Raw genomic sequence first — 20,985 nt, 5'->3', positions numbered from 1 at the left:
CACATAGGAATGAAGCTGTCACCGTGCATGTCTACTTAGGCCCATAGGAATGAAGCTGCCATCTTGCATGTCTACTTAGGCACATAGGAATGAAGCTGTCACCTTGCATGTCTACTTAGGCACATAGGAATGAAGCTGTCACCGTGCATGTCTACTTAGGCACACAGGAATGAAGCTGTCACCGTGCATGTCTACTTAGGCACATAGGAATGAAGCTGTCACCGTGCATGTCTACTTAGGCACATAGGAATGAAGCTGCCATCTTGCATGTCTACTTAGGCACATAGGAATGAAGCTGTCACCTTGCATGTCTACTTAGGCACATAGGAATGAAGCTGTCACCTTGCATGTCTACTTAGGCACATAGGAATGAAGCTGTCACCTTGCATGTCTACTTAGTCACATAGGAATGAAGCTGTCACCTTGCATGTCTACTTAGGCACATAGGAATGAAGCTGTCACCGTGCATGTCTACTTAGGCACATAGGAATGAAGCTGTCACCGTGCATGTCTACTTTAGGAATGAAGCTGTCACCTTGCATGTCTACTTAGGCACATAGGCATGAAGCTGCCACCATGCATGTCTACTTAGGCACATAGGAATGAAGCTGTCACCGTGCATGTCTACTTTGGCACATAGGAATGAAGCTGCCACCGTGCATGTCTACTTAGGCCCATAGGAATGAAGCTGCCACCGTGCATGTCTACTTAGGCACATAGGAATGAAGCTGTCACCGTGCATGTCTACTTAGGCACATAGGAATGAAGCTGCCATCTTGCATGTCTACTTAGGCCCATAGGAATGAAGCTGCCACCTTGCATGTCTACTTAGGCACATGGGAATGAAGCTGCCACCGTGCATGTCTACTTAGGCACATAGGAATGAAGCTGCCACCGTGCATGTCTACTTAGGCACATAGGAATGAAGCTGTCACCGTGCATGTCTACTTAGGCCCATAGGAATGAAGCTGCCACCGTGCATGTCTACTTAGGCACATAGGAATGAAGCTGTCACCGTGCATGTCTACTTAGGCACATAGGAATGAAGCTGTCACCGTGCATGTCTACTTAGGCCCATAGGAATGAAGCTGCCATCTTGCATGTCTACTTAGGCACATAGGAATGAAGCTGTCACCTTGCATGTTTTCTTAGGCACATAGGAATGAATCTGTCATCTTGCATGTCTACTTAGGCACATAGGAATGAAGCTGTCACCTTGCATGTCTACTTAGGCACATAGGAATGAAGCTGTCACCTTGCATGTCTACTTAGGCACATAGGAATGAAGCTGTCACCTTGCATGTCTACTTAGGCACATAGGAATGAAGCTGTCACCGTGCATGTCTACTTAGGCACATAGGAATGAAGCTGTCACCTTGCATGTCTACTTAGGCACATAGGAATGAAGCTGCCACCGTGCATGTCTACTTAGGCACATAGGAATGAAGCTGCCACCGTGCATTTCTACTTAGGCACATAGGAATGAAGCTGTCACCTTGCATGTCTACTTAGGCACATAGGAATGAAGCTGTCACCGTGCATGTCTACTTAGGCACATAGGAATGAAGCTGTCACCTTGCATGTCTACTTAGGCACATAGGAATGAAGCTGTCACCGTGCATGTCTACTTAGGCACATAGGAATGAAGCTGTCACCTTGCATGTCTACTTAGGCACATAGGAATGAAGCTGTCACCTTGCATGTCTACTTAGGCACATAGGAATGAAGCTGTCACCGTGCATGTCTACTTAGGCACATAGGAATGAAGCTGTCACCGTGCATGTCTACTTAGGCACATAGGAATGAAGCTGTCACCGTGCATGTCTACTTAGGCACATAGGAATGAAGCTGTCACCGTGCATGTCTACTTAGGCACATAGGAATGAAGCTGCATGTCTACTTAGGCACATAGGAATGAAGCTGTCACCGTGCATGTCTACTTAGGCACATAGGAATGAAGCTGTCACCTTGCATGTCTACTTAGGCACATAGGAATGAAGCTGTCACCTTGCATGTCTACTTAGGCACATAGGAATGAAGCTGTCACCGTGCATGTCTACTTAGGCACATAGGAATGAAGCTGTCACCGTGCATGTCTACTTAGGCACATAGGAATGAAGCTGTCACCGTGCATGTCTACTTAGGCACATAGGAATGAAGCTGTCACCGTGCATGTCTACTTAGGCACATAGGAATGAAGCGGTCACCTTGCATGTCTACTTAGGCACATAGGAATGAAGCTGTCACCGTGCATGTCTACTTAGGCACATAGGAATGAAGCTGTCACCTTGCATGTCTACTTAGGCACATAGGAATGAAGCTGCCCCCGTGCATGTCTACTTAGGCACATAGGAATGAAGCTGCCACCGTGCATTTCTACTTAGGCACATAGGAATGAAGCTGTCACCGTGCATGTCTATTAAGGCACATAGGAATGAAGCTGTCACCGTGCATGTCTACTTAGGCCCATAGGAATGAAGCTGCCATCTTGCATGTCTACTTAGGCACATAGGAATGAAGCTGTCACCTTGCATGTTTTCTTAGGCACATAGGAATGAATCTGTCATCTTGCATGTCTACTTAGGCACATAGGAATGAAGCTGTCACCTTGCATGTCTACTTAGGCACATAGGAATGAAGCTGTCACCTTGCATGTCTACTTAGGCACATAGGAATGAAGCTGTCACCTTGCATGTCTACTTAGGCACATAGGAATGAAGCTGTCACCGTGCATGTCTACTTAGGCACATAGGAATGAAGCTGTCACCTTGCATGTCTACTTAGGCACATAGGAATGAAGCTGCCACCGTGCATGTCTACTTAGGCACATAGGAATGAAGCTGCCACCGTGCATGTCTACTTAGGCACATAGGAATGAAGCTGTCACCTTGCATGTCTACTTAGGCACATAGGAATGAAGCTGTCACCGTGCATGTCTACTTAGGCACATAGGAATGAAGCTGTCACCTTGCATGTCTACTTAGGCACATAGGAATGAAGCTGTCACCGTGCATGTCTACTTAGGCACATAGAAATGAAGCTGTCACCTTGCATGTCTACTTAGGCACATAGGAATGAAGCTGTCACCTTGCATGTCTACTTAGGCACATAGGAATGAAGCTGTCACCGTGCATGTCTACTTAGGCACATAGGAATGAAGCTGTCACCGTGCATGTCTACTTAGGCACATAGGAATGAAGCTGTCACCGTGCATGTCTACTTAGGCCCATAGGAATGAAGCTGCCACCGTGCATGTCTACTTAGGCCCATAGGAATGAAGCTGTCACCGTGCATGTCTACTTAGGCACATAGGAATGAAGCTGTCACCGTGCATGTCTACTTAGGCACATAGGAATGAAGCTGTCACCTTGCATGTCTACTTAGGCACATAGGAATGAAGCTGTCACCGTGCATGTCTACTTAGGCACATAGGCATGAAGCTGCCATCTTGCATGTCTACTTAGGCCCATAGGAATGAAGCTGCCACCTTGCATGTCTACTTAGGCACATGGGAATGAAGCTGTCACCGTGCATGTCTACTTAGGCACATAGGAATGAAGCTGTCACCGTGCATGTCTACTTAGGCACATAGGAATGAAGCTGTCACCTTGCATGTCTACTTAGGCACATAGGAATGAAGCTGCCACCGTGCATGTCTACTTAGGCACATAGGAATGAAGCTGTCACCGTGCATGTCTACTTAGGCACATAGGAATGAAGCCGTCATTGTGCATGTCTACTTAGGCACATAGGAATGAAGCTGTCACCTTGCATGTCTACTTAGGCACATAGGAATGAAGCTGTCATCGTGCATGTCTACTTAGGCACATAGGAATGAAGCTGTCACCGTGCATGTCTACTTAGGCCCATAGGAATGAAGCTGCCACCGTGCATGTCTACTTAGGCACATAGGAATGAAGCTGTCACCGTGCATGTCTACTTTGGCACATAGGAATGAAGCTGTCACCGTGCATGTCTACTTAGGCACATAGAAATGAAGCTGCCACCTTGCATGTCTACTTAGGCACATAGGAATGAAGCTGCCACCGTGCATGTCTACTTAGGCACATTGGAATGAAGCTGTGATCTTGCATGTCTACTTAGGCACATAGGAATGAAGCTGCCACCGTGCATGTCTACTTAGGCACATAGGAATGAAGCTGTCACCGTGCATGTCTACTTAGGCACATAGGAATGAAGCTGTCACCGTGCATGTCTACTTAGGCACATAGGAATGAAGCTCTCACCTTGCATGTCTACTTAGGCACATAGGAATGAAGCTCTCACCTTGCATGTCTACTTAGGCACATAGGAATGAAGCTGTCACCGTGCATGTCTACTTAGGCACATAGGAATGAAGCTGTCACCGTGCATGTCTACTTAGGCACATAGGAATGAAGCTGTCACCTTGCATGTCTACTTAGGCACATAGGAATGAAGCTGTCACCGTGCATGTCTACTTAGGCACATAGGAATGAAGCTGTCACCTTGCATGTCTACTTAGGCACATAGGAATGAAGCTGTCACCGTGCATGTCTACTTAGGCACATAGGCATGAAGCTGCCACCGTGCATGTCTACTTAGGCACATAGGAATGAAGCTGTCACCGTGCATGTCTACTTTGGCACATAGGAATGAAGCTGTCACCGTGCATGTCTACTTAGGCCCATAGGAATGAAGCTGCCACCGTGCATGTCTACTTAGGCACATAGGAATGAAGCTGTCACCGTGCATGTCTACTTAGGCACATAGGAATGAAGCTGCCATCTTGCATGTCTACTTAGGCACATAGGATTGAAGCTGCCACCTTGCATGTCTACTTAGGCACATAGGAATGAAGCTGTCACCTTGCATGTCTACTTAGGCACATAGGAATGAAGCTGTCACCGTGCATGTCTACTTAGGCACATAGGAATGAAGCTGTCACCTTGCATGTCTACTTAGGCACATAGGAATGAATCTGCCACGGTGCATGTCTACTTAGGCACATAGGAATGAAGCTGCCACCGTGCATGTCTACTTAGGCACATAGGAATGAATCTGTCACCTTGCATGTCTACTTAGGCACATAGGAATGAAGCTGCCACCGTGCATGTCTACTTAGGCACATAGGAATGAAGCTGCCACCGTGCATGTCTACTTAGGCACATAGGAATGAAGCTGCCATCTTGCATGTCTACTTAGGCACATAGGAATGAAGCTGTCACCTTGCATGTCTACTTAGGCACATAGGAATGAAGCTGTCACCGTACATGTCTACTTAGGCACATAGGAATGAAGCTGTCACTTTGCATGTCTACTTAGGCACATAGGAATGAAGCTGTCACCTTGCATGTCTACTTAGGCACATAGGAATGAAGCTGTCACCTTGCATGTCTACTTAGGCACATAGGAATGAAGCTGTCACCTTGCATGTCTACTTAGGCACATAGGAATGAAGCTGTCACCGTGCATGTCTACTTAGGCACATAGGAATGAAGCTGTCACCTTGCATGTCTACTTAGGCACATAGGAATGAAGCTGCCACCGTGCATGTCTACTTAGGCACATAGGAATGAAGCTGCCACCGTGCATGTCTACTTAGGCACATAGGAATGAAGCTGTCACCGTGCATGTCTACTTAGGCACATAGGAATGAAGCTGCCACCGTGCATGTCTACTTAGGCACATAGGAATGAAGCTGTCACCGTGCATGTCTACTTAGGCACATAGGAATGAAGCTGTCACCTTGCATGTCTACTTAGGCCCATAGGAATGAAGCTGCTACCGTGCATGTCTACTTAGGCACATAGGAATGAAGCTGTCACCGTGCATGTCTACTTAGGCACATAGGAATGAAGCTGTCACCGTGCATGTCTACTTAGGCCCATAGGAATGAAGCTGCCATCTTGCATGTCTACTTAGGCACATAGGAATGAAGCTGTCACCTTGCATGTCTACTTAGGCACATAGGAATGAAGCTGTCACCGTGCATGTCTACTTAGGCACACAGGAATGAAGCTGTCACCGTGCATGTCTACTTAGGCACATAGGAATGAAGCTGTCACCGTGCATGTCTACTTAGGCACATAGGAATGAAGCTGCCATCTTGCATGTCTACTTAGGCACATAGGAATGAAGCTGTCACCTTGCATGTCTACTTAGGCACATAGGAATGAAGCTGTCACCTTGCATGTCTACTTAGGCACATAGGAATGAAGCTGTCACCTTGCATGTCTACTTAGTCACATAGGAATGAAGCTGTCACCTTGCATGTCTACTTAGGCACATAGGAATGAAGCTGTCACCGTGCATGTCTACTTAGGCACATAGGAATGAAGCTGTCACCGTGCATGTCTACTTTAGGAATGAAGCTGTCACCTTGCATGTCTACTTAGGCACATAGGCATGAAGCTGCCACCATGCATGTCTACTTAGGCACATAGGAATGAAGCTGTCACCGTGCATGTCTACTTTGGCACATAGGAATGAAGCTGCCACCGTGCATGTCTACTTAGGCCCATAGGAATGAAGCTGCCACCGTGCATGTCTACTTAGGCACATAGGAATGAAGCTGTCACCGTGCATGTCTACTTAGGCACATAGGAATGAAGCTGCCATCTTGCATGTCTACTTAGGCCCATAGGAATGAAGCTGCCACCTTGCATGTCTACTTAGGCACATGGGAATGAAGCTGCCACCGTGCATGTCTACTTAGGCACATAGGAATGAAGCTGCCACCGTGCATGTCTACTTAGGCACATAGGAATGAAGCTGTCACCGTGCATGTCTACTTAGGCCCATAGGAATGAAGCTGCCACCGTGCATGTCTACTTAGGCACATAGGAATGAAGCTGTCACCGTGCATGTCTACTTAGGCACATAGGAATGAAGCTGTCACCGTGCATGTCTACTTAGGCCCATAGGAATGAAGCTGCCATCTTGCATGTCTACTTAGGCACATAGGAATGAAGCTGTCACCTTGCATGTTTTCTTAGGCACATAGGAATGAATCTGTCATCTTGCATGTCTACTTAGGCACATAGGAATGAAGCTGTCACCTTGCATGTCTACTTAGGCACATAGGAATGAAGCTGTCACCTTGCATGTCTACTTAGGCACATAGGAATGAAGCTGTCACCTTGCATGTCTACTTAGGCACATAGGAATGAAGCTGTCACCGTGCATGTCTACTTAGGCACATAGGAATGAAGCTGTCACCTTGCATGTCTACTTAGGCACATAGGAATGAAGCTGCCACCGTGCATGTCTACTTAGGCACATAGGAATGAAGCTGCCACCGTGCATTTCTACTTAGGCACATAGGAATGAAGCTGTCACCTTGCATGTCTACTTAGGCACATAGGAATGAAGCTGTCACCGTGCATGTCTACTTAGGCACATAGGAATGAAGCTGTCACCTTGCATGTCTACTTAGGCACATAGGAATGAAGCTGTCACCGTGCATGTCTACTTAGGCACATAGGAATGAAGCTGTCACCTTGCATGTCTACTTAGGCACATAGGAATGAAGCTGTCACCTTGCATGTCTACTTAGGCACATAGGAATGAAGCTGTCACCGTGCATGTCTACTTAGGCACATAGGAATGAAGCTGTCACCGTGCATGTCTACTTAGGCACATAGGAATGAAGCTGTCACCGTGCATGTCTACTTAGGCACATAGGAATGAAGCTGTCACCGTGCATGTCTACTTAGGCACATAGGAATGAAGCTGCATGTCTACTTAGGCACATAGGAATGAAGCTGTCACCGTGCATGTCTACTTAGGCACATAGGAATGAAGCTGTCACCTTGCATGTCTACTTAGGCACATAGGAATGAAGCTGTCACCTTGCATGTCTACTTAGGCACATAGGAATGAAGCTGTCACCGTGCATGTCTACTTAGGCACATAGGAATGAAGCTGTCACCGTGCATGTCTACTTAGGCACATAGGAATGAAGCTGTCACCGTGCATGTCTACTTAGGCACATAGGAATGAAGCTGTCACCGTGCATGTCTACTTAGGCACATAGGAATGAAGCGGTCACCTTGCATGTCTACTTAGGCACATGGGAATGAAGCTGTCACCTTGCCTGTCTACTTAGGCACATAGGAATGAAGCTGTCATCTTGCATGTCAATCTAAAGCAATGCAAGAGATGTGTTGGTGGGAAGCATGTGAGCAGGGCCGGCGCTAGGAATAGGCAGTGTGGGCAGCTGCACAGGGCCTCCCACTCACCCTACCAGCACGGGGCCAGCACAATTGCAACACGCCACTGGTCCTCATGTACCCCTGCCGATCCAATTGAAAGAAAGGTTTCTCTTTGCAATTGGGCTCATGGGAGCCCCCCCACCCCCACCCCCTCCTTCTCAGGGATGGTGCGTGGAGGCCTAGGGGAGGGAGACACTTCCTCTTGTCCCAGTTGCAAGGAGAAACATTTTGCAGCTTTGCCCTGCAAGTAGCCCTCGTGCCCCGCTGCCCATTCAGAGACATTGTGGGATGCCCTTTGTCCAGCACTTTAGCGCCCCCCCAGTTTTAACTCTCAGCCCCAAAGCAATTCTCACGCCTTCAGCCCAATATGAGCTGTAAAAGATGCGCTTGTAGGTGGCTGAGAAGAGGAGCTGTTGTCCAGGGGGAGTGTGCACAATGCAGCTTCCAGAGTCCTGAAGGTGTCACTTATATAAATTAGAGGGGCCTCACACCTTCCCCTTCGCTCCAAGCCCCACATACCCACAGTACCGTTACCCATGAATTGAATGCACGTAGGACTGGAAGTGCAATTTGAAGTGCGTGCACCTACACACAGGAAGAACACTTTGGTGTATATATACACGTACAGGAGGGCGTCCTGCTAGGTAGGTCCGTACATAGGAATGCCTAGAATGTATGTACATATTGGTAGTTCTGGATGCACATTAGTGGGAAATCTTCTGCATGCACTTAATATGGTAAGGGATACTTTTTGCGCACATACATAGAAAGGGGAGTGTTGTGGTGTAAATCTACATAGAATGAGAAGTACTGCTTGGTGCGCATGTGCCAAGGAAGGGCTCCGGTGTCCGGGTATCCCGTGTTACTCTACTGCTGCTGATGTAACGCCTTCTATGTCCAAAGAGTTCTAGGTGCACACAGGAAGTGGCAGTTCGGTGTTTAAACGCACAGCAGAGGACGCAGTACCAGCATTGGATTGGTAACGCCGGCAGTCGGTAATTAGCCGATGGGCGGTCCCTAAGAGTCGCCTGTGGGCCGGGAAGAGGCCTGCTGTCCGTAAGTAGGAGAAGTGTCGTCTAGTGTGAATTGGAAGGGCTGGTAGGGGGCATGCACACAGAAAGACATTCCTTTTTGCTAAGGCTCAGCTTAGAATCCAGAGTGAGGTCTGTAAGTATGATGGATGCCGGTGGCTGTTCGTGTTTACATACAGAGGAAAAAAATGTTGTAATGCACATAGGAATAGGAGTAGGAGTGTGCAGAGATAAAGTTGCTTTTTGGTGTGAACGCAAATAGGAAGGAAGTGCTGCTTATGGTATACATGGTCGCATACGTAGAAGGGAAGCGCTGTTAGTTGTGTACGTACATAGTTAGTGGCCCACCAGGATTTGAGGATCAAGTACTTCTGCAGCCGGGGGGCAACCTTCGTCTTGAACTCTTTGGCCATCGTCTCCATCTTGACATACTGCTCGTCGTCCAGCAGAGGGCGCACAGACTCCAGGTACTGCAGACACCACAAAGACAGCTCATCAGTCACTCAAGATGGAGAAGGAAAGACACAGACAAAACAACTGCGCCGCCTACTGTCGATGACACCTAATTGGATTTACTTTTTATATTTTGCAATTTTTTATAGCGCGGACATGGCCCGAAGGCATCAGAGCGCTTTACAACAGTAGCATGATACAAGTGCTTTAGATGGGCCGCTACTGTCCGGTACTGAGTACCGGCACTTTTTTTATTTTAAGAGGGAGAGTACCTGCTCTTCTCAAGAGAGACCAAATGCTTTTAATTGGAGATTACCGGCACTTCTCAGATACAAGCAGGTACTCTGAAACAGAGTGCCTAGACTTCTATTTTTCCATTTCAAACACTGGCATACAAGGGTACATCAAGTTACAGTTACATTAAATACGTTCAGACATTTGCATTGGTAGCTGGCTGCTGCGTCCAGCCCAGAATGGAGAAGAGGAAACACTCGCGGTCCGAGGCTCGGGGTTAGAATTGAGCAACAGGCATGGATAGCCCAAAAAACTGCTCGAATAATCTATAATAAATGAACAATACTCTCACTGATGTCCATGCATGCTACCCAGGCTAACTCTGAAGCATTCGGGATGCTGAGTAGCAGGGGCGGCTGGTGACATTTGAAAGTGGTGTGGCGTAAACTAATTTGCATATTGCACCGCAGCGATCGAGCGCAGCGAGCGAGCCCGAACCACCTTGCATCCATCCATACATCATTCATGCATCCACCCATCCATCCACCCACCCACCCTGCATCCATACATCATTCATTCATGCATCCACCCATCCATCCATCATGCATCCACCCATCATGCATGCATCCATGTATCCATCCATACATCATTCATGCATCCACCCATCCATCCATCCACCCACCCACCCATCCTGCATCCATACATCATTCATTCATGCACCCACCCATTCATCCACCCATCCATCCACCCATCATGCATCCACCCATCATGCATGCATCCATGCATCATCCATACATCATTCATTCATGCATCCACCCATCCATCCACCCTGCATCCATCATTCATGCATCCATCCACCCATCATGCATGCATCCATCCATGCACCCATCCACCCACCCATCCACCGAACAATCATTAATGCACCCACCCTGCATCCATCCATCATTCATGTATTTTTATGACCATATAAAACTAAATTATGGACTCTAACAAGCCTTTAGGATCGATGTTGAAGGATGTGCCAGTTTACATATTACATCTCCCCTACCTTTTTATGCTGGAAACCTTCTACCGCCCATGTATTTGCCATCCTGTAAGCCCTAGGTATGTACTATACAAATTCACATACAAACATACACCAACATGCATGCAATAATAAATGCATATATCATGCTATTCCGCCTCTACCGTTTGTTAACATTTTATAATTTTATAACCTTAGTTCAAAGAGTACATTATATTTGTAGATAGACTGTATCGAGGCAGAGACTGTTGAGAAAAGTGCGTAAGAGATCGAGAAGAAGGAAAGTGACTGACAGAGAAAGTGTGAAAAAGAGAAGGAATTCATAGAGAATAAAGGAAGAGGACGAGGCCAGATTGAAAGAGAAAGAGTGCGTATGACAGATATTGAGACAAAGCGAAACACTGAGAGGGAGCGACTGACAAAGAGTGCAAAAGAAAAAGAGAGATTGAGACGGAAGAGTGTCAGGAAGAAGCTGAGGCATAGTCAGAGAGAGAGTAGCAAGCAGGTTCAGAGCGGCGTGGAGCAGTAACGGGGCGGGGGGAGACAGGTGGCAGAGGGGAAGGGCGACACGGAGCTATAAAAACAGAATAATAAAGACGAGTGAGAAAAAAGCTAAGAAATAAGGGAGATGTGTTGAACTGAGAGGGTAACAAATATGGGACGTGGTAGACGAAGAGACGAGACGACTGGAGTAATGCACTAAAAACACACACTCTTACCTTGCTGCCGGTCCCGGTCCGCGCCACCTCTGGGCTCTGCTGCCCACACGTCACAGGCTCACAGCGCCCCTGGCCAATCCTGGCGCCAGGGGCACAGGTACCTTCTCGCCCGCAGCACGCCCATTAGGGCTCCTGATGGGCATGCGCAACGCCGCAAAAACACAAGTGCGCATGCGTGGGCACGGGTGAAAATTCACCCTCCGTCCCCACGCATGCGTACTTGTGTTGCCGCCTGTACAATCATGTCAATCAATCAACATGACGCCCGGCCGGCGGTCTGACGTCATGTTGATTCATTGACATGATTGTCATGAGGGAGCTGCGGGCGGCGTCGGGGGCTACGCCCCCACGCCCCAATGGACGAACCGCGCCTGATTTGCGCATGAGTCGCCACCTTAATGTCTGGGGTAGAGGAATTGAAGTCACGCACTCTTTGACACCGAATGGCATCACCGTGACAGGGTTGGCCACTTGTACTATTATTAGCCCCACAAGTGTCTCATATTTGCTGCTTTATGGCTGGACAAGGGCCGGGAGTAGAAATTACAGTAAACAAATAGGACTCTACTTGCTACATATTGTTACCACAGGCTCCATGACCCCAGAGATTAGGGGTTACAAAGGCAGTGCCTGGGGTACTGAAGCAGATGCCCGGGGTAGTAGCTAATGCCACTGAGTATCACCATCCATGTGAAGCATTCAATCTGTTTATTAACATATTAAAACAGATCTCGCTCCCCCAACACCCGAGGCAGTTTTGAGAAGATACGATGTATAGGCGTTTTGCACGGTTTGAAAGACTGCATGGATATGAGCTTGCTTCAGGCAATGTTTGTTTTCATATCAGGGAAATCAGCAGAAACCAGTCCAGCAAACCATAAAACAAGCCCACAAACAGCCAAAGAAAAGTCCCTCACACTGCCCTGTGAGACCAGGCCGTCCGGCACTGCCTGATTGCCCTGTAGGCTAGTCCGGCCCTGCCCGTCAGTGCCACTTCTCGCCCTTACAATGATCATGTCCCAAGAGGATTTCTCTCCCACTGATCATCTGTCACGCTACAAGTCACCATTCATCCTTGTTCACCACTATTCACCTCTAGCATTTTCAAAGCTAACATCCCCATCCACCTCTCTTAACATTCGTGTCAAAACTCATTCGGGATGCAACACTCTTCTCGCCCACCGTGTTCAGCTGAAAATTTTCTTTGCATTTACAAACCTTTCCAACCAACCTCCTTCAGTGGCCAGAGACTGGGTCTTTGGGGTCGGACTCTGGAAAGTCCGAAAGAGACCATTCCCCACCTCAATACCAGATGTTCACCTCGGTGACTACTGGTGATCACTAAAAGTGGTGGGGGGTAATTTCTGCCAGGTGTCCATCCCATTTATTAAATTGTACCTCCCTGTCACATTTAATCTCTTCCCCCCACATTCACTGTAACTCAATTGTCTCGCCAAGTCATTCTCACTTAGTTTCACTGCCACTCAATGTTATACACAAATATACTCATACTCACTGGTTCCCATTCTCACTAACACACATACTTACACACTCACTCTTTCACTCTAACTGTCTCTGGGCCCTGGTGCAACTGCACCTGCTGCATTATTGATAGTTACACCCCAGACTCACTTTCAATCCCTCTCATAATCTCCAACCACTCGCTCCTTCTAATGCACTCACACTCCTTCAATCACTCCATCACACTCACCTTCCCTTATTCATACACACTCCCAAGCTCAGATTCTCACTCACTTCCACTCTCATTGACACTGACAAACAGCACACTCACAAACACACTGTCACTAAATCCCATTCACTTCAAACACTCACAAACACAAACATGCTTCCTTTGCTGGCAACTTAGAGTATCCATGGCAGCAGTAGAGCAGGAATGTGGTGCTGGACATTCGGAATAAGCAAGCCATGATGCCCAATGAGGAGTAAGAAAGAGCAGCAAGGGCGGGTTAGAAAAGGGAAATATCCACCACAAACCTTCTCCTAGCTTCTTGATAGAACTGGAAACACAGCCGTATGAGAATCTGCGACAGAGCTGGGGATCTTTCCCCTGCTGCTCTGTGTGGCTTCTTATCGGCTCCAAGATGCACTCTGACAGCCACATTTTAGTAGATCTACTGTGCTGCCTAAGGCATGTGCAAAATGGCTTCTAAATAAAAGGGATTGCTTCTGTATCAGGAGACTGCAGTTAAACTATGCCCCTTAGAGAGGTACAATAAAGTCAGCCACCTAAACAGCATTGCACTTTAACCGTACTCCTTAGCTGGATTGACAGAAACCCCTAGAAAGAGCAGTGTAGGCAAAAGAACTGCTGCACACGTTATTACTCAAAGTTTACAAACGCATCACCCAACCTTTCAATGACCTTACTGCTCCAAGACCATACCCAATAATAACATCATACAGAAGAAGGCTCTTGCTTTATCGGATATCTAAGGACTGTATTTTCATGGGATACAGCTCTCAAACGCTTCAATGTCAAACTTAATTTTGAATATTTAAATTAATTACTTTGGACTCCTTAGCACTCCATTTTGTGTATGATTTTGTAGCTGGATTGAGCCTCAGCTCCCTCCACCTCCTTCCATCATCAGGAGGCTGGAGTAAGGCCAAGAGGGCTGACCTGTGCACTGGCAGTGCTCATGGAAACACAAAAGTCTATTTTCATGGACACTGCTAAATTAAATGATGCACAGTGTCTGGACTCAGAGAAGCTAAGCGCAGAATGTCGGGGCCTCACAGGCGGCAGAGTGGTTGGGCCCTGGAGCCCCTTACAAGGAGCCACAACTGCAGGGGTGGCTCCTCCGCAAAGGTGGAGGAGCGTCGCCACACTGGTCTGAGAAGAGAAAAAAAGAAAATGATAATAACTTTGTTATTATCATTTTCTTTGCAACGGGGCTGGGTTTGGGTGGGGCGGGGCTGGGTTCGGAGCTTGGGAGGAGTGGTGAGTGCACACTCTCAAAGTGCGCATGACTGCTGACCGTTTGGCCAACCTCCTTGGCCCGGCCAAAGTATCATGAGCACTTTTCATGTTCCCCACCAGGCTGCATTACACAGCCAGGTGTGGAACATGCCCAGGCCCCCAGTCCTCATCTGAGCGCCGAACCACAGCGCTCAGACCAATCATAATGCTGCATTGCAGCATTATGATTGCCATAGGGGAATCAATCACAATACTGCATCGCAGCGTTGTGATTGGCTTAGGGGAGCCCAGGAGCTTCCTGGTTTAGACTTGCCAGAACGAGAAGGAACGACAACAAAAGGCAGCCGGAAAGGTAAGTGTTTCTTTTGTTGCTTTTTTTTCATACTCCCCCAGCAGCCCCGCCACCTCAGTACCCTGCCAGCCGCCATTGCGCAACTGGATCACCACCCCCCAGCCGTGTCACTACCTAACCTCATTTATCACGTGTGTCCCCCCATGTAGAGCCAATGTTCACTCTTCCCTTGACACTTCTTAGACCTAGGCCTCGTGCACCAGGGACCCCCCCCCCCCCCCGGTACTCATTCTACGCATGTCTCCCCACAAGCAATGTGCAGCTTTTTTGATCCAACATTGTAGATTTTCCCCTTAGATGGAATTAAATGTACAGAGCTCAGATTTCCCACCAGAGTCGCTAGAATGCAAATGGCTTTCATCATGTATTTTGGTCCTCTTACGGATAGCACTTCCCTTACCCTCTGGATTGTTTTCCCAATCGAAGGAACAGGCATTGTGGGGAGAGAAGTCTGGAAACTGTACAACATCGGGTTGCGTCCTGAGACCAATCTCAAAGCACCCTGACAAACACAAAATGGAAGGAGACAAAAGGCAAGAAGAGAATTAGATTCACAGTCAGGATTTTCAGGTTAGAGAAAGCAAACACATCGGCCATTCAGTGACCAGCAAAGGTCTTCCTAAGCTGCTCTGCTATGTTTCGCATGTATAAGGGCCAACAGATGGCGTTCACTGAGCCTAGGCTCCAAATTAGGGACCGGTGTTTCAGGAGACCAGCAGAGGGCAGTATAGAATGCGTCATAGAACCCCATGTTTCTGGAGTTCATAACAGTACACTCCAGTGTCAGCTGGTTCTTAGAAATACCCTGTATTACCCATGACTAGCAGACTAGCAGCATTACTTACCGGTACTTTAATTTTAGTCCAACTCATCCTCATTCCAGTCATTAATTGATTGGTGAATCCCATCTCCTGAAAAAGTAGACCAACTGGTGTGCTGTTATGAAAGCCCCACCCACCCTCAGCTGGACGCCATAGTAGGGCTGGTACTTGCAATACCCTCCTGTATTTTCCCAAGCACTGGAAAAAGCCTAGACGAGAGGTAGGGTAGGTGGGTTGTAAGGACTGGGAAGAGGAAGAGTTGGACTAAGAGTAACACATACACCACTCCTTAGAACCATTTGCACATAAACATGACATTTTTTATGCATCATAGTAAAATCAGATTAATCACTCGAGATTTATGAAGGTTATCGGGGAAACAAAATGTCACCACATTTTTACTTAATTAAGAATTCCAGAACCAAAGCTCTAGTCAGTATTCAAAATAGTTTGTAAAGATGAAGACTCACAAAAGTATTCTCTGAGGCCCGTGTCCCAGCTCTGCATATATCTTTTAATGATACTCCATAAAACTCAGCACAAGAGGCAGATATGCATCTTGTCACTCTTCCTTGAATATTACCCCGGACAGAATGATCCGGCCCAGCACATGCCAAAGCAACCTTTTTTTCATCCACTACTGATGGACATCTTGGACGACTTCTTACCTCTACCTGACAGACCAGAAGGCACACATTAATTATCTGCTTTCCTAAATGCAATGGACCTGTCAAGATAAATTGACAAATCTCTTTTAGCATCAAGGCGATGCAATAAACATTGTTAATCAGAAGCAGAAGGAAAGATAGTAGTCAGCGTGAAACGAAGAATTAACTTTCAGTATAGATGAAGGGTCTAGAATTTCAAAATTCTATACCGTCCATGAGCCTAAGAAAGGAGGAGGGGCAGTCTTTGGATAAGGATGTGGTGGGTGTCTGTGTCGATGACTGCGGAAAGATCAAGTAGGATGAGGGTGGTGGTGTCACCTCTGTCCATGTTCACCCGAACGTCTTCAGAGGCAGCGATGAGGACGATTTCTGTACTGTGCTTGAGCCTCAATTGGGATTGACTGGTGTAGAGGAGGTGGCGGTCTCTAAGGGGGTGGCTAGGCATTGGTTTATCATCTTTTGTATGACTTTTCCCAGACAGATTATCAAGGAGATGGACCAGTAGTTGCCTGGCGTCTTCATGGTGTTTAAACGAAATATTGGAGAAAAAAAAATATTGTGTGGACAAAATATTGTGTCAAGAATATTGACGGACAAAAATATAGAGAAGATAATTTTCTATACGTAAGCAAAGTTTAACTATATATAACTCCACATATATGTACCATGACAATATATACATATTGTCAAGGTACAGTGATGTGGATTTAAGAATCTATGCTTACCTATTTGAAATTACTTTCTCGATATATTGGTCTTCAATATTTTTGACGCGATATTCTGTGTACACAATATTTTTGTTAATGATATTCTATCAGTGATCTGTCTCTGGGTCTACTGAGGGTTTCTTGGGGAGTGGGAGTGCTGTGACGTGCTCTCAGGCATCCGGGTAGGTGGCAGTGATGATTGAGTCATTCATGATCAATGTGAAAGGTGCTTTGATGGGTCCCAGTTCTTTGATGAAGACGTGGTGAGGGCAGGGGTCTATGGGTGCTTCAGAGTGTATAGACTGCATGGTTGTAGTGGTTTCTTGAGTGGTAATGGTGGACCAGGAGGTCAGGGTGGCCCTCTGGGTATTGGTAGAGATGGACAGGAGGGCTACGGTGGTGGAAGGCTCGATGTTTTCACAGATGCTGGTGATCTTGTTGCTGAAGAATAGGGACAAGTGAGTGAAGAGGTCTTGAGAAGGGGTTACATTGGTTAAGCTTGCTGTCGGAAAGGTGAAGTCTTTCACAGTGGTAAATATTTACTTGGTGCTGCTTTTGATGCAGTCGGTGAGCGCAGTTCATTTGGTCACTCTTATTTGCGGATGGTTACATCTGAGAGTGGTGCTGTTATTAGTGTCCTTCTGACTTTGTCTCCATCTGTGTTCAAGTTACTTGAAGTGGCATTTGGTGAGCCTGAACTCTTCTGTTTACCAGCTTGCTTGCGATTTGTTTCTCGTGGCTTTGAGAGGAGCCAGGGTATCTGCAAAACTTTGCAGAGGTGTTCCTGCCACCCCATAGAGGGCGCCTTCAATGATACAGGCCCCCTCCCAGGATATCAGCCTATCACAGACTCCCAAACCTGGTCCTAGAGAAGTCCCACTCCGCCCCTCCTCTCACTACGCGATCCTTTCTCTCGGGAGGGTAGACCACAACCTCCCCAATCCCCACTCCCGACTAACAGTACTCTCTCCTCCTCATGGCAACACTTCTATTACCACCCCATAGGGAATCCCCCTACCTGCGAACCCAGTCAAAATGTCACCGGCCACGCTAATTGTTGCCAACCTCCGAACACCGAATTACCTGAAACCTCACGGACCGAACTCCTTCACGATTAATTTCCACTCCAACCTCTCAAGTAAAGCGGAGAGAAATTTCAAACATAGACTAATTAGACAGCACCCTGAAACACTATTCGCTGACTCCTTCCACTGCTCCTCCAAAGGGCAGATAAAAATGGATCTTATCTTCCATACTGAAAGACCAGACAACTGGAACGCCATCCTCACAACACATCTCCAAAACTACCATCACATCCCATAGCTGCAAAGTGACGACCTCTCTCTCTTACCGCCGGAACCAGAGTGGAAACATCTCCATAACCAACTACTCGAATGGCACAGTCCTGATACAAGCTAATAATAATAATCAAGGTTTTCGACTCCCTCTTCCCCTCGCTAAAAAAGGCCCCCTTGCTCATTATTCTACCTGGTCTGACTCCTCCCTTCCCCCCAGTGAGCCTGCCTCACCAGGTGAGGTATGAGTAATGAGCCCAGTGTCTGGGTTCGTGGACCTGTCTTGTGTTGTGGCCGGATACAAAATAATATTTTTGATGTGGCCAGAAAAGAAAGAAAAAAGGTCTTTCTTGAGTCCCCTCACTCACCGGAGTTTCCTCACGGTGACATGCTTCATCATTGGGGCCATCCCAGTTCTCTACGAAAAGGGGCGTGCTGCGACTTGCGAATTACGTAGGAGCACTATAATGTGAAGGACTATGTGTGGTGCAAAAATGGTGTAGTGGGGTGGAGTGGGTGAGTAAGTGAATTAAAAATACCGTACTAGTGGGCCTCAATGTTTTATTCTGCTCCTAGATTGGTATATTAAAAGTGGGGTTATACTGTGGACCGTACATGCACGTGTTTTTATTTCACCACACGCCGGACCTGAGAGCCTGCACGCACCAATATGGGGCAACTTGCACCACATAGAGCATGCATATACACGTATATGTATGGAAATGTGCAACATGAAGGACTTATGTTATCCCCGATCTCATATAAGAGAAGGGAGAGGTGTTTATTTAATTTGTTTATTCATTTTCTTACAGGTTCTTCAGTGAACAACACATACGTCAGTAAGTTACCACGTATGAATGTCTGAACCCCGCATGTTTACTTAGTGAACAGCGGTCAGTACTATCTCATCTGTTAATCATCCTTAATCTCTATTTAGGTTTCTAGGAGTGGAAAATACAGGGCTGGTCCCTGTATGGTCCTGAAGAAACGCTAGGGGTAGCGTGAAACATGTTGACCATATACTGAACCCACCTCCATAGTTGGTCGGTCCACAGTATAACCCCACTTTTAATATACCAATCTGGGAGCAGAATAAAACATTGAGGCCCAATAGTACGGTATTTTTAATTCACTTACTCACCCACTCCACCCCACTACACCATTTTTGCACCACACATAGTCCTTCACATAATAGTGCTCCTACGTAATTCGCAAGTCGCAGCACGCCCCTTTTCGTAGAGAACTGGGATGGCCCCAATGATGAAGCATGTCACCGTGAGGAAACTCCGGTGAGTGAGGGGACTCAAGAAAGAAATTTTTTCTTTCTTTTCTGGCCACATCAAAAATATTATTTTGTATCCGGCCACAACACAAGACAGGTCCACGAACCCAGACACTGGGCTCATTACTCATACGTTGCTCTAGGAGGACGACCTGCTCTTAAGTACCTCCTTTTCCCTCTGTTTTGTACATCACCAGGTGAGGTGCCAGACCCTTCTTGCGTCCTCAGTGAGAACCTTCCCCCCCCCCCCCGCGCGCGAGAAACTTCCCGCGAATTTGCCCTTCTGAATAACGATCCAATCCCCCCCCCCCGATGGATAACCCTCCGACCCTCGCCTCCCCTTCCATCCCAACCAGCCAACCAGGAATGAGTCATACTCCCTATCACAGACTCCCTACGACTCTACTCCTCCCTCAGGCCACACAAAGCCTAATCCACGACACAAGCCAGTGCTCCTCCTGCCCATGATCCCTCCCAGAGATAAATCAGGTAGCTCTGCCTCCAATAGCCACCACAACTTGGACCCGTCCCCCACATCCTTGGTCAACTCTGCCCAAGACACCCTTCCTCCCACCTCGGATAGCATGATGCATCGCCTCACCCACCTTGAAACTCATCTTGAAATCCTAATCCGAGGCATGAACGAAATTTTAACTAACCTGGACACGGTCTGAAAGCCCATTCATCCCCCCACCACAGCGCCAAATCTCACCCAACTCTGGCCTGCCAAGGTTCTGCCCCCTAGCGGGCTCCCTGCCCTCCTCAGGTCACGGCCATCGACCCCTAGAAGAACGGTTACTGATAAATGCTTAGAGAAACCCAGAAGATCGAAAGCCGCACTGTTCTCTCGGGAAGCGGCAGACCTAGCCTCAACCTACGACTCTCCCTCATATCTAAGATCCAGGTGATTACGGGAGTTGGAAGAGGCCACCCTCCACCGAAAGCCCCAAGACCCCGCCTCCCCTCACTTCTCTACTTAGGGCGCCTTCTACAAGGAATCAGAGCAAGGAAGGGTCCCCCATCAACTGTAAGCTCCTAAACTGCAGATCAGCCTCTAAACATGCAACCGAACTAGCAGAAGCCATCCTCTCCCGCGATATAGACATAGCATTCATCACGGAGACATGGCTCAACAATCTCTCCTACCCTAGCTTGGAGATGCTGGTGCCTCCTGGTTTCAAAATCATCAACAATCATACACAAGAATAACATCTCCATTACGGAAACTGCTTCTTGCTTTTACAGCTCCTTTGAATGTCTCAC

The 20,985-nt window shown here is 47.4% G+C and overlaps 1 protein-coding gene across 5 annotated transcripts in view; it reads right to left on the bottom strand.

The window, feature by feature from the left end:
• CPT1B (carnitine palmitoyltransferase 1B) overlaps nucleotides 1–20,985 on the bottom strand; it is a 300,240-nt gene that overhangs the window by 196,398 nt on the left and 82,857 nt on the right. For all 5 annotated transcript variants that reach the window (XR_013607878.1, XM_078677942.1, XM_078677941.1 and 2 more), the window contains 2 exons: nucleotides 15,350–15,451; nucleotides 9,559–9,696 (listed from right to left, as the gene is read on the bottom strand). Coding sequence is in view for 4 of the 5 variants with exons in the window: in XM_078677942.1 (XP_078534068.1) it covers nucleotides 9,559–9,696; nucleotides 15,350–15,451 (240 nt within the window). In the remaining variant the exon portion in view is untranslated. The remainder of the gene's footprint in view (nucleotides 1–9,558; nucleotides 9,697–15,349; nucleotides 15,452–20,985) is intronic.

Source organism: Lissotriton helveticus, chromosome 1_1 (assembly GCF_964261635.1).
Source record: "Lissotriton helveticus chromosome 1_1, aLisHel1.1, whole genome shotgun sequence".
Classification (NCBI taxonomy): domain Eukaryota; kingdom Metazoa; phylum Chordata; class Amphibia; order Caudata; family Salamandridae; genus Lissotriton; species Lissotriton helveticus.
Note: the sequence above shows the minus strand (reverse complement) of the source record. Positions and strands in the feature narration are given on the sequence as shown.